Genomic DNA, 14,332 nt, shown 5'->3' on the forward strand with positions numbered 1-14,332 from the left:
TCCCTCTGACCCTGTTCCTGATGGAGCCCAGCTCACCTATCTCTGCATGATCCTTAGCCTCCTCCCTGCCTTCCCTCACCCAAGATCCCCTATCTGTTTTCACCAATCTCATGAAATCCCCACAATCCCATTTAGATCCAAACCTAACTGTGATCTCCTCCTGCTGCCCAGCATTCCCATGACTTCTCCACCTCTGTGACACCCCCAAAACCTTCACTGGTACCTCACAAGCTCCCTCATCTCTAGTGAGCACTTTTTCATCCCAGCGAAACCTTCCTTCCCAGCTCCACTGAAACTCCCCCAAGTCCTCCCAGCTCTTCTCCTTTCCCCATCTGTGAAAGCAACTCTGTGCTGGGGCTTTTGTAACCTTTGTTAGCAAGTTTCTTGAGTTTTTTTCTGCAAATGCTTTTTTTTTCCTGTTGCTCTTTGCTCTCCCTGGGTTGCTCACCTGAGGGACAATCCCATAAATTTCTCTGCAGACCTTTCCAGGGTCATGTCCCACTCATGCAAAGTGGTTTTTCATCTTGAGCTAGTGTGATGGGGCCATCTCCCTTGTTGTGCTTTCTCCTACAGCATTTATTTAATTTCCTACTTGTTCCCCATGCCTGTGGCTTGTCTCCCAGCACCTCTGATATCTTGGTTTTCCAGTAGCTTCACTGCTTGCTCATGAGGGCTGGGACAATGTGTGTTTTTAATAATTTGATGGATTTGGTTCCTCTGTAGAAGCTGATGGAGCTGAGCTGGCAGTTAGGTGGATAAGAGCTGGGCTTAAGGGCCCTTATTGGGCTTAGGGATGGCTGAGGAATGTGGAGCTGGGAAGGAGGAGGCAAAATAAAGAGTTCATATACAGCTGAAGGATTCCTTGTGAAAGCCAAACCCTCTGCGGAGAGCATCTCTGCAATGCGTGGAAGGCTCCAGCATGGGATAAAGCCCTTTTTTTTGTACAACCTACCCAATATTTCACCCCCCAGCTAAATAATATCCCTGGAAACCTGTGCAAGGGCTGATGTACAACCACCGTTATCCATAAAAATGCACGGTACCGGCAAAAGACTCCAAAATCCAAGGTGGATCCAAAGCGTGTGCGTATCTAGCTACGGACCTGGGAAGTGACGCAGGTCAGATACGTGGTTTAAATCATTCACCTTCTCCTTAAGCACTGAACCCAGCTGCGGCGGGCACAGCGTAAGCTGGAGGGGTTCTCTGTTGGGATACCCAGGAAAGACAGGGTCCCGGAGCGAGTCCAAAGAAGGGCGACTAAACTGGTCAAGGGGCTGGAAAATAAAACTTATGAGGAGCGGCTGAGGGAGTTGGGGCTGTTTAGCCTGGAGAAGAGGAGGCTGAGGGGAGACCTGATTACGGCCTACAAATACTTGAGAAGGGATGGTGGGGAGGTGGGGGAAGGGCTCTTTACGTTAGTGTTGGGTGATAGGACAAGAGGAAATGGGTATAAGCTTAGTCAGGGCAGATTCAGGTTGGATGTTGGGAAGTATTTCTTCTCTGAAAGGGTTGTCAGCCACTGGAATAGGCTGCCCAGGGAGGTGGTTGAGTCCCCATCCCTGGATGTGTTTAAGAATAGGGTGGATGATCTACTTAGCGATATGGTTTAATGGGGATTCGGGATGGTTGGACTCGATGATCTCTAAGGTCTCTTCCAACCTAGAAATCTATGAAATGTATGACGTTTGGCCCGCTGCCCGCGGGGGAGGCGGCCCCGGCGGCCGCTGCCCGGCCCCGCAGGGCCGAGCTGCCATTTCGCGTCCCTCCCTCCCGCGCCCAGCGGCGCCGCCTCCTCCTTCCCTCAGCCCGCGGGGCGCGACATGGCGGCGGGCCGGGCGCTGCTGCCGCTGCTCGCGCTGGCGGTGCTGCTGGCACCGGCGGCCGCCGTGTGGCCGCGGCCCCAAACGCAGCGCTCCCCGCCGGGCGGCGGTCGCTGCCTGCTGCCCCCCCGCCGTTTCCGCTTCGCCGCCGCCGCCGGCTCCGCCGTGGGGCCGCGCTGCCCGCTGCTGGACGCCGCCTTCCAGCGCTACTGGGCGCTGCTCTTCGCCGCCGCCGCCCGCCGCACCGGTGAGGCGGGGGCTGCCGGGGGGGCTCCGCGGCGGGGGCGAAGGGCCGTTGGAAGGGTGGTTGACCCTTTCGTCTGTGGCTTTATTCTTAAAAAAAAACCAACCCGAGACCCCCACGTAACCAAACCCGCATTTATTTTGGGTTTTTTCTGCTTTTTAACCCTCTTGTTTCCGCAGCTGGTGGCGAGGGGAGGTGGCGGCTGCGGTCTGGTGGCGCAGAATTGAGTCCCGTGCCAAAGGGCAGCGTTGCGTTCGGATGCGGAAGGCGATGCCTGTGGCACACGTTTTGAGATGAAACGTAGTCCTGTTTGGCACAGCGAGCTGTAGTCGTCCCGCGTTTCCTTCCAGGAGTTAGGCTCTTGCTATCAAGAGTTTGCTCTTTCTCTTCCATGTTTCTGTCTCCTCCAGATCATGTTTCAGCTCCCCAGCGCTTCATTTTGCTTCCTCTTCTTGTGACTGCAGGGAGAGCCGCTGCCGGTGTTGCAATCGCTTTGGCTTCGGTGCTCTTCCAAGTCTTGGCTCTTCTCGTTTCTGGCAGCTCTTGATGTCCGGTGTGAAGCTTTACCTTGAGGAAAGGCTCTTCTTGCTTCATGCGTGTTTCTTCCAAGTACGTGTTCTTGCCACGGGGCTCTTTCTGCCGAAGTTGAGCTGCTAAGCGTCCCAAGGGAGCGTGGCTTTTCTGGCAGAGAGGTAGTAGCTCTTGGATTCATCCTGAAATTGTAGGGTAAGATGAGGAAAGGCAAAAGCTCCGAGAGCCTGGGCTTGATTTGGGACAGTTTGTAAAGGTTTCTCGTGCCCGGACTTCTTCACGATAGCGCCCGTTGCACGTCTGGGATGAAACGCTGGAAATTTCCTCGGTTGCGTTCGCAGAAGCAAACAGGCTGGGAGCCCGCACGCACGGATGCTCAGTGCCTGCCGGGGTCTGCGGCAGCCCGAAGCACTGTATCTGGGGAACGGGAAATGCTTCGTTCATCAAAAAGAGCTAGTAAGCCTGCCTCTGAGTGTTCCAAATGTCAGTGTGAACTCTGTCGCCGCTCATCAGAGAAGGGGAATGGTGTTGGAAGCCGCTCTGCTTGGTCCCAAGCTCATTGTGCTTTGACAAAGGCCAGTTTGAAATGCTGAGAAGAACCATTTGGCTTAGTTTATTTCTTCAACTCTCGTACATAGCAATAGAAATAAATTTTCATTTGGGAGCTGAGAAGGCTCCTCTTAGATTTTTTTTTTTTTGCTGCTAGGAACTAAACTTAAAACAGCTGATATAACTATTCACGTTTTCCTTTTCCTCTCAGAGGGGAAATGTGACCATCACATCACTTGGAGCAACTTCGTATGATCATGAGATCGAGCTCATACTCATTGCTTTCCATAGGCCTTGCTTTATGATGCTCAAACTGCACAATTTTAAGGCTTTTTTCCCTCTTTACCTTCCTTTTTTTTTTCCTCACATGGGTAGTTAGTAAGAAGAGGCAATGGAAACCCTGGATGGAAGAAACAGTTTCTATTAATAGAGAAAGTAAATGGCAGAAACCATTTTCTGTCTGTTTCAGAAAGGTGCTATGTCAATTTTACAAGCAAGCAAGATGATGTCCAAACTCTTCATTCGTCCTGGATTTCAAGCATGAAAACAGAGACTAATTTAAGTTAGGAGGGACATGTGGGGGTCTTTGATCAAGCCCCTGCTCAGAATAGGGCCAAACCTGGAGTTGGAGCCAACGTTGCGTTTGGTTCAAACTTCTCAGGTCTGTGTCCAGCTGAAATCATGATATTTCCAAGGATGGAGGACTGAGCCCTTGCTGAAGTGTTAGACCACCCTCAAGGTGAAGATTCTTTTTTGTTTCTTATCCCTATTTGGGATTTCACTCTCTGCTCTTCCCTTGTCTCTTGTCCTTGAGCCAGGCAGCTCCGAAATGAGTCTGGAAGAGACCCAGGACCCTGTGTGGAACTCGATCCAGGACCCTTCATCCCTCATGTCTTACTCCTGCTCGCCTGCCTCCGTCATTGCGTTAGCGTCCTTGTCTTCAGGACCATCATTAACTCGATGTGCACCTTCACAGTGCTCTTTCGAACCATGAACTTGAGATTTGTGGCTGATGGGTCACTGATCCCTGCCGCACCCGTCTGCATTGCCTTCTAGGTGTGAAAGTGATGGTGCCTGTCTGCTCCTTGGCCAAGGAGGCCATGTTCAGCTTTGGTAACATCTCCATGGGTGGGTTTAAACACGGTATGTGGTGGTGGGACTGATTCTGTTGAGGCTTCTCAACAGAATGAGTGTTTTCTACCTTCCCAGGCTTGAGAGTGGCTGTCCTTGGTGAGCAGAGGGAGCAGGTCTTGCTGTGCTGGTGTGCCAGCTCGCACATCTGCTGTGTTGCCTTGGCTACCAGCTCATCTGTAACCGAGAGGAAAGCTCAAAACAGAGGGCCGTCTTCAAGCTGTTTTCCTCCTCTCCGTGAAGGTTTCGCCATTCCTCCATGGAGAAATTTGGGGGTTCTTGCTCCTGCGAGCTCTCTGCATTTCACCCGAACTGGGTGCCACGGTCACACTGGTGGTGCCATGGTCTCTGAAGTCTGCTTGACGCCTGGCTTCTGACCAAGCTCACTCAAAGCCAAGCTTTTTATTTTTTAGTGACCGTATTGAGCATTGGCTCTTCCTGGGTATGCTGTTGGGGGTGTAGGCACAGACCTTGGCTGTGATTAGCAGGATCCCACCGCACTAACCCACGCTGCTCCTGGCTGGAGACTGCTGTGGGTAGATCCATGCATCTCAGCAAGGGCTGAACACCTCCCTTTGGAGTTGGGGGAGTGACTCCAGTGACAACTTGCACCTGTGCATCCTTGGAGTGCCCCTTCAGATAGGGAAGCATGGCCAGAGCTCCTGCTTGGTGTCTGAATGGAACTGGGTTTATTTTTCCAGCTGCTGTGCTGGGGACCTGCTCTGCAGAAGGTGAAGTCGATCGGGAGCCTTTCTGTGCTGGGCGAGACCTTTTGGTGGCCTCTAACTCAGCCCAGCTTTGCAATATGCTTGGATTCCTTCTCCACCCTTTTTTACAGGGCTTCTTTGCCTTTTCAAAGAAGTGTGGCTAGGGTAGCAGAGCTCTTGGGTTCATGCTTTATTCCCAGTGCTGGAAGAGTTTGGAAGCATGAAGCTCTTCCCTTCTCCCAGAGAAGATTTGACTAGTCGTGGTTGTTGCTTAGAGCAGGGGCTGGTGTCCAGGAAGCCTTGGGGGCTGTTGCTAGACCGTACCTCGATGTCTCTCCTCTCCTGTGTGCTCCTTTAAGTTTCCACTGCTAAAGCTTCCCTGGAGGCTTCCTCACCGGTAGACCTTCTCCAAGTGGAAGATTGGGATCAGCTCATGTGCTCCTGGTTTCCTGTGTTGAAAGAAGCACCTGCTGAACACCCCTGTGCCTGCTCTAGGGTGAAGGAGAGGGTGCTCATTCCTGCTGCGTGTGTTAAATGTCCACGAACTCTTGCACCTCCGTCACTAGCTGGGCTGGGAGGATGGGGGTGGACTGGAAGCAGGGAGAAGAGGCAGAGTGGGGTTGATGTCTGTGGTCTGTGTCGCTTGCAGAGAACGAGCAACCCAGAGAGACGCTCTGCACTGAGCTCCTCGTCTTTGTTGCCACACCGGGCTGCGATGGGTTTCCCAGCCTGGACTCCAAGGAAGGCTGTAAGTATGGAGGTTGGGAGCAGGAGGGAGTGACTGGAGCAGGAGTGTGGGTGTTTCTGTGCCCGTCAGTTGGAAATAGCACCATGTAGCACTTACCTCTGATTTTTGGGGAGGCAGCATCCTCACTGTAGTTTTGAGAAACTGGGGCAGGGAGGGAGCAATTTATCTGAGGATGCTGATAAAGCAGTGGGAGAGGTTGAAAACAAAAAAAAAACCCAGAAGTCAGTTCTCTGGGATCCCAGGCTGCAGTCCTGTCTGAAAACTTTTTTCTGGTCCAGCTGCGACCCCAGAGCTGGGGCTGTCGTAGCTCATGGCAGTGTGTGATGGAGTGTGGTACCTAACGTCAGCACCGGCCCCTCCGATGCTGTGTTTCAGATAAGCTGTTTGTCTCGGAAGGCTCCTTGCTGCTCTCTGCGGATACCATCTGGGGAGCTCTCAGAGGTAAGGTGTGCTTTCCGTCGGGCATTCCCACTCTCCCTGCCCCAGGCCTATGGGGACGTCTCTCCGTGCCTCTCTCTTTCCATAGACTTATTCGTTAATTGAACTTTGTTCCTTTGGGGGGAATCTGTGCTGAGAAAGCAACTGTGTGTGGTTTTCCTGCAGGCCTGGAGACATTCAGCCAGCTCGTTGGGAGAGATGAGAACGGCACGGTGAGTCCTGGCTTCATCTCCTCGGGGCAGTCAGCTCTCCCTGACGGGGACAGGCCGAGGATTGCCAGGATGCTCGGGATGAGGGGGGTACCAGCAAGGCAGCGCAGCCTCGCCAAGGGCCAAGTAGGGATTCATGAATCCAGCCAGATCCCTGCCTTCTGAGCGCATAAAGCGTTGCAGCTCTTTCTGGCTTGCTTGCACGCTGGGTGGTGAGGCTGCCCCTCCTTCTCCTGCTGGCCTTGGGGACAAAGGTGACGCTGATTCTCTCCTGCTAACGGCTGTGTTGCCTGGAGCCCTGCTCACTTCTTCCTCATGCTCTCCGTGTGCAGTACTACATCAACAAGACGGAAATTGTGGACTTTCCCCGCTTCGCTCACCGAGGGCTGTTGCTGGACACCTCTCGTCACTACCTGCCTCTGAGAGCCATCCTGGAAACTCTGGTAGGGTGCCTGTGCTGGGAGACGAGGTGGTTCAGATGGATGTCCCTTCCTCTGTGACAACTGAGGGCTTCTCGAGTGGCCTGGAGGGCTTTTTGAGTTTTTTACTCCTTTCCAAAGATTGTAGGAGCCGTCTAATGCCACTGCATCTACATCTCATCAGGAAAGAGCTAGTCAAACCTAGGTGTTTTGAACAAACCCGGCGTGCCTGTCCCTAGATCCAGAAACAGACTGGTGTGGGATGGCAGTGCGACCTTAGTGTACAGATGTGCATCGTGGAGAAATGCTTCCATGCTGTAGGTCCTTCCTAGTGCCAATGGCTGTGTTTACTCCTGGTGTAACTCACAGCTGCCTTGTTTGGGTGATTTCGCAGTTCCCTTCATAAGCGGGAGGAGGAAGAAAGCCCTGAGCTATCTTGGGTTCCTGCAGTCCAGATTAGTTCCCAAGGCCGGGTTGTTTCTGAGACAAGAGAAAACACTGACTTCTTCCCAGCCACGTTAGGCAAAGGCTGGTGGTGGTTCTGTTCGTCCCAAGCAGAATTAAACTTCCAAGTCTCAACCATTGGCTCAGTTGTAGGAAGAACAGGGATTTTGTTGTCAGCAGAAGCACTACTGATCCTCTGCAGCAATTTGTGGTGCTGGTGTGTTTGAAGAGGGGTGTCTGAATCCCTCTTGGATCCTGGGGAGCATCTGGGGAATCTGCCTTGTCCTTTTGGAGTGCAGGGACCTTGTCCCCTTTCTGTAGCAAGCTGGTTGACCTTTCAGAAGCGACAGAGTGTGTTCATCTTTGTTCCTCTTCCTTCCCAGGATGTCATGGCTTACAACAAGTTCAACGTGTTTCACTGGCACATTGTGGACGACCCATCTTTCCCCTACGAGAGCATGACCTTCCCGGAACTCAGCAAGCAGGTAACTTGCCCCGATCACCGTGTAGCACCCAGCCCAGGGCGAGCAGATCCCTCCCCTCCTGAGCGAGGCGCTGGGATTTCCCGTGTTCCCGCAGGGAGCTTTCAATGCCATGACCCACGTGTACACCGCCAGCGACGTGCGGACAGTGATCGAGTACGCCCGGCTGCGTGGCATCAGAGTCATCGCAGAGTTCGACACTCCTGGGCATACTCTTTCCTGGGGTCCAGGTGAGGAGCAGACCCTGCCCACTGCTGCTGGGAGGACAGTTTTGGTAATTGTACTGGGAGAGAGGAAGGGGATCCGCAACCTGGATCCCGAAAGACGCGTGTGGGCAGCTGTGTCCCACGGGATGGCTCTGGGGTGGAGCAAGCCATCGGCTAGAGGAAGTAGGTTCCAGTGATCCAACTTGTAGAACAAAATCCAAAGAGAAAATGTTTCTTTTTCTGCTTGGGTCCAAGCTGTGCAGGTTTTTGGGAACATCTGCTCTGCCAAAACCATCATTGTGGGTATTGCAGGGATCTGGGGTTTAACTGGGGGTGCAGCTGACCAAGCTTCCTCGCTCTGCTCACCTGTGCCCCGGTCCACATCAGCACATCAGCTGCTCCCTGCTCCGAGGACTGCGAGTTCCTCATCTTCCATGTCTGGAAGTGCAAGAAGCGCCAGGAAAACGTTGCCTTGTGTTTCCCTCTCCTTCCCCTCCCTCCAAATGCCATGGCCCGCACTGGAGTACACCTTGTGTGTGTGATCACAGCCAAAACCGTGGCTGCCCCCCCTTCCCCATCTGCAGCGGGTGCGTGAAGCTGGGAGAGGGTGCTGGGGACTGCACCAATGTTATCTTTCCCCAGCAGCTCTGTCTGTGGTTTCCTGTAGGAATCTCCCTCCCAAAAAAGCAGTGGAGATACGATGAGAGATTCGAAGGGGAAACCTGGGGAAGATGGAAACTTGTAGCATCCTGCAAGGATTTGGTGTTTCTGTGTCTCATCCTCATAGTAGCTGTTGCAGGGTGGGGAAAAAGGGGTGTCCAGCCTAAAAGACTCCAGCCCTGCTCATCTCACCTGGGAGTGTGTGTTTGGGGCACCAGTGGATGTGCATGGAGGGAGCACAAGATGAGTCCAGAACATGGATCCCTCCCCATCAGGTCAGGCTTCCTGAGGCCATGAGATACGGCCATGCTTAGCCCCTTCCTCACTGTGCTGTGTTTGTTATGAGCCAGGTGCTCCAGGCCTCCTGACTCCCTGCTATTTGGGGAAGGATCCTTCTGGGACCTATGGACCCATCAACCCCATCCTTAACAGCACCTACCAGTTTGTGACCAGTTTATTTCAAGAGGTCAGCGCTGTGTTCCCAGACTACTTTCTTCACCTCGGTGGCGACGAGGTGGACTTCACATGCTGGTGAGTCCGAGATCGGTCTGGATGGGCACTGGGGGAAAGTAGCTGGCACTGCAGTCCCAGCCCATTGCTTTTTGGTCGCAATCATCTGCAGATCTTTGATGTCTTGCTCCTCCAGGCTCTGTGTGTTGGTGCCTGCGGTTTCTGTGCTCATGGTGACACTGGTTGTGGGAAGCAGCTGGTGCTGGTGCAGCCACAGCTCTTGAAATGCCTGGGCTGGCCTTGGAGCGATGTGGGAAGGACCTGTCTGTGTCTTGGCCTTACTCCAGAGCTCAGGCTGCAGCACTTTTATTCTCTTCTCTTTGGTACACAGGAAATCCAATCCAGAAATTCGTGCCTTCATGAAGGACATGGGCTTTGGTGAAGATTACAAAAAATTAGAGTCGTTCTACATCCAGAGGTAAGGACGGCTGCGTCCTGGGCCTGCAGCTGCAGCATGTGACCGGCACAAAAGTCTTCTGCTGTCACCCATTCAGGCAGGTCTCCCTGACCCCAAATGGAGTAGCCTAGCTGTGTTTTGTTGGGAGACTGACCTCAAAAAAGCTGGGGCTGGGGAGAAGGAACCCCATAAGGGACTGTGCTTTGTCCTTTCTCCATCAGAAGTACCTTCACATCCCACTGCGGTGTCGGGAATATCGGTGCTGCTGCTTTGGCTGTAGGCAACCAGCAAAGAGTGGGGAATGTAGCTGGGACAACCCAAAACTCGGTACTCTTTCTGCTCCAGGCTTCTGGACATCATCTCTTCCCTCGGCAAAGGTTATATCGTGTGGCAGGAGGTGTTTGATAACGGAGTGAAGGTGAGAGCTGCCCGCTTTCCCTAACGCCGTTGCCTGTCCTGGGGGTGCCATGCTGGAGCTGACGGGGGGTACTTGGTTATGGGACTGGGGTTGATCTTGGGATGGTGCTGCCAGTGAGCTGCCTTCATGGTGGCCTTGTCACGTTGCTGTCAACGGTCTCCTTCCTCCAGGTTCTTGTATATTCACCTGGAAGAGGCAGGTTTTAACCCTGCCCAGGACGCTCTGCGAATGGGCTCATCCATCCCTCTGTTGCTTCTACAAACCAGATGGGAAGTGGGACAGAAATCAAGCCAAAGCCTACCTCAGTTTCCCTTCGGGGGGTGTTCGGAGCTGCAGATGGGTCAGGGCATTCTGCTTGCGAGGGGAGGTGGCGCTCTTGTTGCTGCACTGATCCTGCGCGTGGCGTTCATGTGTGCTCTTCAGGTGAGGCCAGACACCGTCATCCACGTGTGGAAGGAGAACTCCACGCCGTACATGGAGGAGATGGCCAATGTCACTAAGGCTGGCTACCGGGCTCTGCTCTCTGCCCCCTGGTACCTCAACCGCATCTCCTACGGGCAGGACTGGATGGCAGCCTACCAGGTGGAGCCCTTGAAGTTCAAAGGTGTGTTCCTTGTGTCCCCTTCCCATGTAGAAGCTGACTTGTCACTCGGAGGTAGCGCCAGGGCTGATGTCTTACTGATCCTTTCTCGCTGCTGGTGTGAAGGTGCTTGAGTGACCATGTCCTTGGTTCCTGTGCTATGTCCCGTTCCCTCGCTGCCAGCAGAACACAACTCTGCTCTCCCCCAGCCTGGGGCTTGAAGCAGGGGCTTCCAGAAGGGGCAAGTTACCCCCTCCGTAGCTGAGCCACTCGCTGCTGTTAGAGGTGCCTCTGTGTGGGCAGGGCGATAAGTCACCCCATGATCTTAAGACCACCGTGTCCTCTGGCAGGCAGCCCTGAGCAGAAGGGCCGGGTGATCGGCGGTGAGGCGTGCATGTGGGGGGAGTACGTGGACGTCACTAACCTGACCCCCAGGCTCTGGTAAGTCAGCTTGAGTCGCGGGGGGCAGGGCTCGGGCCCCTTCCCCTCGCCGCCGAGCAGCGTGTGCCGAATGCTGCGGGTTCCATCTGCATGTGGTGCCCGTCCCTGTCCCCTGGCAGTGTGTCTGTGCCAGGAACGGCTTAAATGAGGGTCTGTTGGACTGTGACGTGCTCCTGTACAACCTGCCACTGCAACCAGGACGTGGTTAACGCCGGTCTCTGTCCTGTCACCCCACTCTGCTCCTGATCCGCGTGTGTCTGGGAGCGGATCTTCTCATACGCAGAAGCCGTGTGCCTTTGTGTGCTGAAGGGTGTTGGTCAGGAAAGGGTTTGGGAGCTCAGGGCTTTGCATGAGAAGCTTTCAAACTGCCCCCTGACCTGACCACCTCCATCCCTCCTTCCTCAAGGCCGCGAGCTGGGGCCGTAGCCGAGAGACTGTGGAGTAACGAGACCGTCAGGGACCTGCAAGATGCCTACGCGCGACTGGCCGACTTCCGCTGCACGCTCCTGGGGTAACCATCCCTCCTCGCTGCCAGATGCTGGGCTGTGGGACAGTGCCAATGCCACCCCCTCCGGGGTTTGATCCTGGGGAGGGCAGCGAGGGTGAAGTGGGCTTTCCCTGGTGCAAAATGACCCTCGTTCTTACGGAAAGTTCCGAGCTTTTCTCCTGCCTGTGCGTGGGCAGAGCTTGCTTTGTGCGGTGCTGGAAGAGAGCCCCTGCTGCCGGTGTGGGCTGGTGGCTCTGTGGAGGAGAGGGCTTCGTGCTGAGGAAAGGGGGGACCCGCCAGCTATCGCCACCCCTCCTGCAGCACCGGCTTCCCCAGGAAACCTGCCCTTTCCCCGTGCTCCTGCACGCAAGCGAAAAAGAGTCTAGAAGCGCGGGATGAAAACTGCTCCCTCCTTGTCGCACCTGAAACGAGGCACCGGTGGCCAACCTGCGCTTTTCTGACCGCTCCGACCCGACCCATGCCCGCTGCCTAACGCCACCTCTCCGCTCTCTTTCCAGGCGTGGTGTCCAGGCGCAGCCTCTCTACGTAGGATACTGTGAAAACGAATTCAACGGGTTTTGAAGGGACAGTCCCGCTGCCCTCGGTCGCTGAGCGCGTGGGAGGAGCAATACCCCTTGGAGAGGGACCCCTCCCTGCCCCTGGCTTCTGCCCTGGCTTTGTTGCAATGAACTTTTTTTTTTTTCCTTAGCGTGCACTCCTCGCCTCCTTTTCTATTTTTATTTCTTTAAATCTATAAATAAATGACCCTAAAGAGGAAAAAAAGGTGCCTTTTCGTGCTCTGCTGGGACTTGGGAGACTGTGCAAAGGTTTTTGTTAGTGGGAGAATGAGCAGGGCTCGCTTGCTCTGGAGATGCCGGTGGAGGAGCATGGTTGTGCCTCATCCCAGTGGCTCCGGAGCTCGCTGGGTGCTGGCTCGGCTCGATGAACTCCGTTTAGTCTCTACTGCTGCCACAGACTCGGTCCCTGCAGAGAGAAGGTGATGAGAAGGTGTGGGCTCCCCCAGGTTTTTTTTCCCTCCTTGACTTCCCACCTGGATAAAGCACTATCTGGACTCGGAGAGATGACATCTCACCTTGGTTTTGTTTCTGTGGGCTGTTACGCACTAGCGGTCACGGTTGTGGTGGTTCCTGTCCTTGTCTCTTCTCTCTCTGTCCATGTCCAGGCAGGAGCTTTGCCTGCAGATCGCCCTCTCTGCTGCCTGAAACCCTGTCTGCTCCCACCTCCTCTGGCTTCTGAGAGGAACCAGAGAATCTTGTAGGTTTGGAAAGACCCTTAAGATCAAGAAGACGCCCTGAAGCCTCTCCGAGGAGACCTTGCGGACCCACTGAGCAGCGCATGGATGTTACGGAGTCAGGTCTTGGATCAGCTGTTGTGTCTGCTCAGAATTTGGCCAAGTGATCTGTCCTCCCCTGCTGTCCTTGGAATGGGGAGCTCAGCTCCAGCTCTGCATCCGAGAGGTTTGGCTTGGGTGGTGTTTTCCTTGGAGATAGAGACTGGCGATGCTGCTGTCCCGCGGAGCTGGGACAGTCGTGGTTCTTGTCCTTTCACGGTTGGCGTTGCCATGCTGGAAAACCATGTTCAGCTTAAAATAAGGAATCTCTCAGGGAGAAATCCTGGCTGGTGGGACAGTTGTACATGTGTCTTGGTCGTAAAAGAGTGAGATCTGCTGTTATGGCTGGAAACCTTTTACTGTTGAACTTTAAATTAAAAATAATGAATGAACTTGGAATTAAAAAAATCCAGAACTTGTCAGGTCTTGTGTTTCTTTATCCTTTCGCAGGAGGGTACCTGGACACTGCTCCTTCCAAGTGGGAGAGGGGGAGAAGATTGTGAAGCCCAACCACAGGACAGTGGGTTTGCTACTTTGGGCTCCGAGGGGGTGGCAGGCACAGAGGGAGGGGGTCCGTGTCCCTTCTTATTTTAAAAAGTTGTGGGTTTTTTCCCGTTTTTTCCACCCAGCATGGTGTAAATTGGTGCTGTTGTCGCTGCAGGGAGCTGCGGCTGGTGGCACTGGGGCCAAGGGGCATCCTGGCCCTGGGGAGGGTGCTCTGCTCCCCCGGGTGCTGCTTGGTGCTGAGGACCTCTTCACCGTCCCATCCCACCTCCCTGCCCTCGCCCCAGCTTGCCGGGTGCCGTTTCACCCGTGGCTGGGTGCACGAGCCTGCGGATGCTCCAGCACTGGTGGGACTGGTGTGGGGAGACCCCAAAACCCAGCACTGTCCTCTAAAGCCTGGTTGGTATTTACGATCCGGGGTGAATCTCGCCCCGCGGTCCCACTTCCCTGGCAGGGAACCAGCATCTCTCCCAAAACCGTCTCGGGGGTGACTCGGCAACGTTTTCACCCTTGCAAAAAGCCGGGATCCCCGTCGGCGGGGAGGGAGCACCCCGCTTCCCTGTGCCGCGGCCTCGCCGCGCGGCCCGTTCCTTCCAGAACATCTATTTTGGTCGCGTAAAACTTGCCGGGGAGCAGAGGAGAACAGGCAGCGTGTGAATCACTCGGGGCCAACGGGTTTAAAAATAAACCCAGGCGGCGGCGAAGAGCCGCCGCCGAGCCCCCGGATTTCGGCAGGATTACGCTCCGCGCCTCTGAAACCCACCCGTAGGTGCCCACCCCGGGCGCCGTCCCCATCCGGTGGGTTTTACTGGGACACGGTTGCATGTGTTTGCTCATGCTTGCATGCGCGTGCACGTATTTGCAGCCTCGTGCACGTGTTTGCGTGCATATGGGCGCTTGCAAACACGTGCGCTCGTGCACATGCTTGCACTCATGTGCATGGGGGCCCTTGCAAGCAGGTGCACCCGTGCATGTGTGTGCTTGCAGACACACACTCGTGCACATGCTTGCACACGCGTGCATGTGAGTCCTTGCAAACAGGTGCACCCATGCACG

The 14,332-nt window shown here is 54.7% G+C and overlaps 2 protein-coding genes across 2 annotated transcripts; both read left to right on the forward strand.

Moving 5' to 3' along the window:
- Positions 1-1,820: 1,820 nt before the first annotated feature.
- On the forward strand, positions 1,821-6,955 carry LOC147527861 (beta-hexosaminidase subunit alpha-like). The gene is made up of 7 exons (XM_086620587.1): positions 1,821-2,067; positions 4,201-4,287; positions 5,632-5,730; positions 6,106-6,171; positions 6,334-6,380; positions 6,710-6,820; positions 6,938-6,955. The coding sequence occupies exons 1-7, from the start codon at positions 1,821-1,823 to the stop codon at positions 6,953-6,955; spliced, it is 675 nt and encodes a 224-aa protein (XP_086476713.1).
- LOC104377824 (beta-hexosaminidase subunit alpha) lies at positions 6,710-12,320 on the forward strand. The gene is made up of 10 exons (XM_009984696.2): positions 6,710-6,820; positions 7,624-7,725; positions 7,820-7,952; positions 8,939-9,119; positions 9,430-9,516; positions 9,841-9,913; positions 10,337-10,517; positions 10,844-10,934; positions 11,341-11,445; positions 11,940-12,320. The coding sequence occupies exons 2-10, from the start codon at positions 7,630-7,632 to the stop codon at positions 12,001-12,003; spliced, it is 1,011 nt and encodes a 336-aa protein (XP_009982998.2). The 5' UTR covers positions 6,710-6,820; positions 7,624-7,629; the 3' UTR covers positions 12,004-12,320.
- Positions 12,321-14,332: the final 2,012 nt, after the last annotated feature.

The sequence above is a fragment of the Tauraco erythrolophus genome, chromosome 14 (genome assembly GCF_009769465.1).
Source record: "Tauraco erythrolophus isolate bTauEry1 chromosome 14, bTauEry1.pri, whole genome shotgun sequence".
NCBI lineage: Eukaryota > Metazoa > Chordata > Aves > Musophagiformes > Musophagidae > Tauraco > Tauraco erythrolophus.

Bases quoted from the DNA above. Each gene is read 5' to 3' on its own strand.
- LOC147527861 (XM_086620587.1), top strand. From the start codon at position 1,821: ATGGCGGCGGGCCGGGCGCTGCTGCCGCTGCTCGCGCTGGCGGTGCTG. The intron at 4,288-5,631 runs GTATGTGGTGGT...TGTCGCTTGCAG, and splicing joins CATGGGTGGGTTTAAACACG to AGAACGAGCAACCCAGAGAG. The intron at 6,381-6,709 runs GTGAGTCCTGGC...CTCCGTGTGCAG, and splicing joins GGAGAGATGAGAACGGCACG to TACTACATCAACAAGACGGA.
- LOC104377824 (XM_009984696.2), top strand. From the start codon at position 7,630: ATGGCTTACAACAAGTTCAACGTGTTTCACTGGCACATTGTGGACGAC. The intron at 7,726-7,819 runs GTAACTTGCCCC...GTGTTCCCGCAG, and splicing joins TCCCGGAACTCAGCAAGCAG to GGAGCTTTCAATGCCATGAC. The intron at 11,446-11,939 runs GTAACCATCCCT...CTCTCTTTCCAG, and splicing joins TTCCGCTGCACGCTCCTGGG to GCGTGGTGTCCAGGCGCAGC.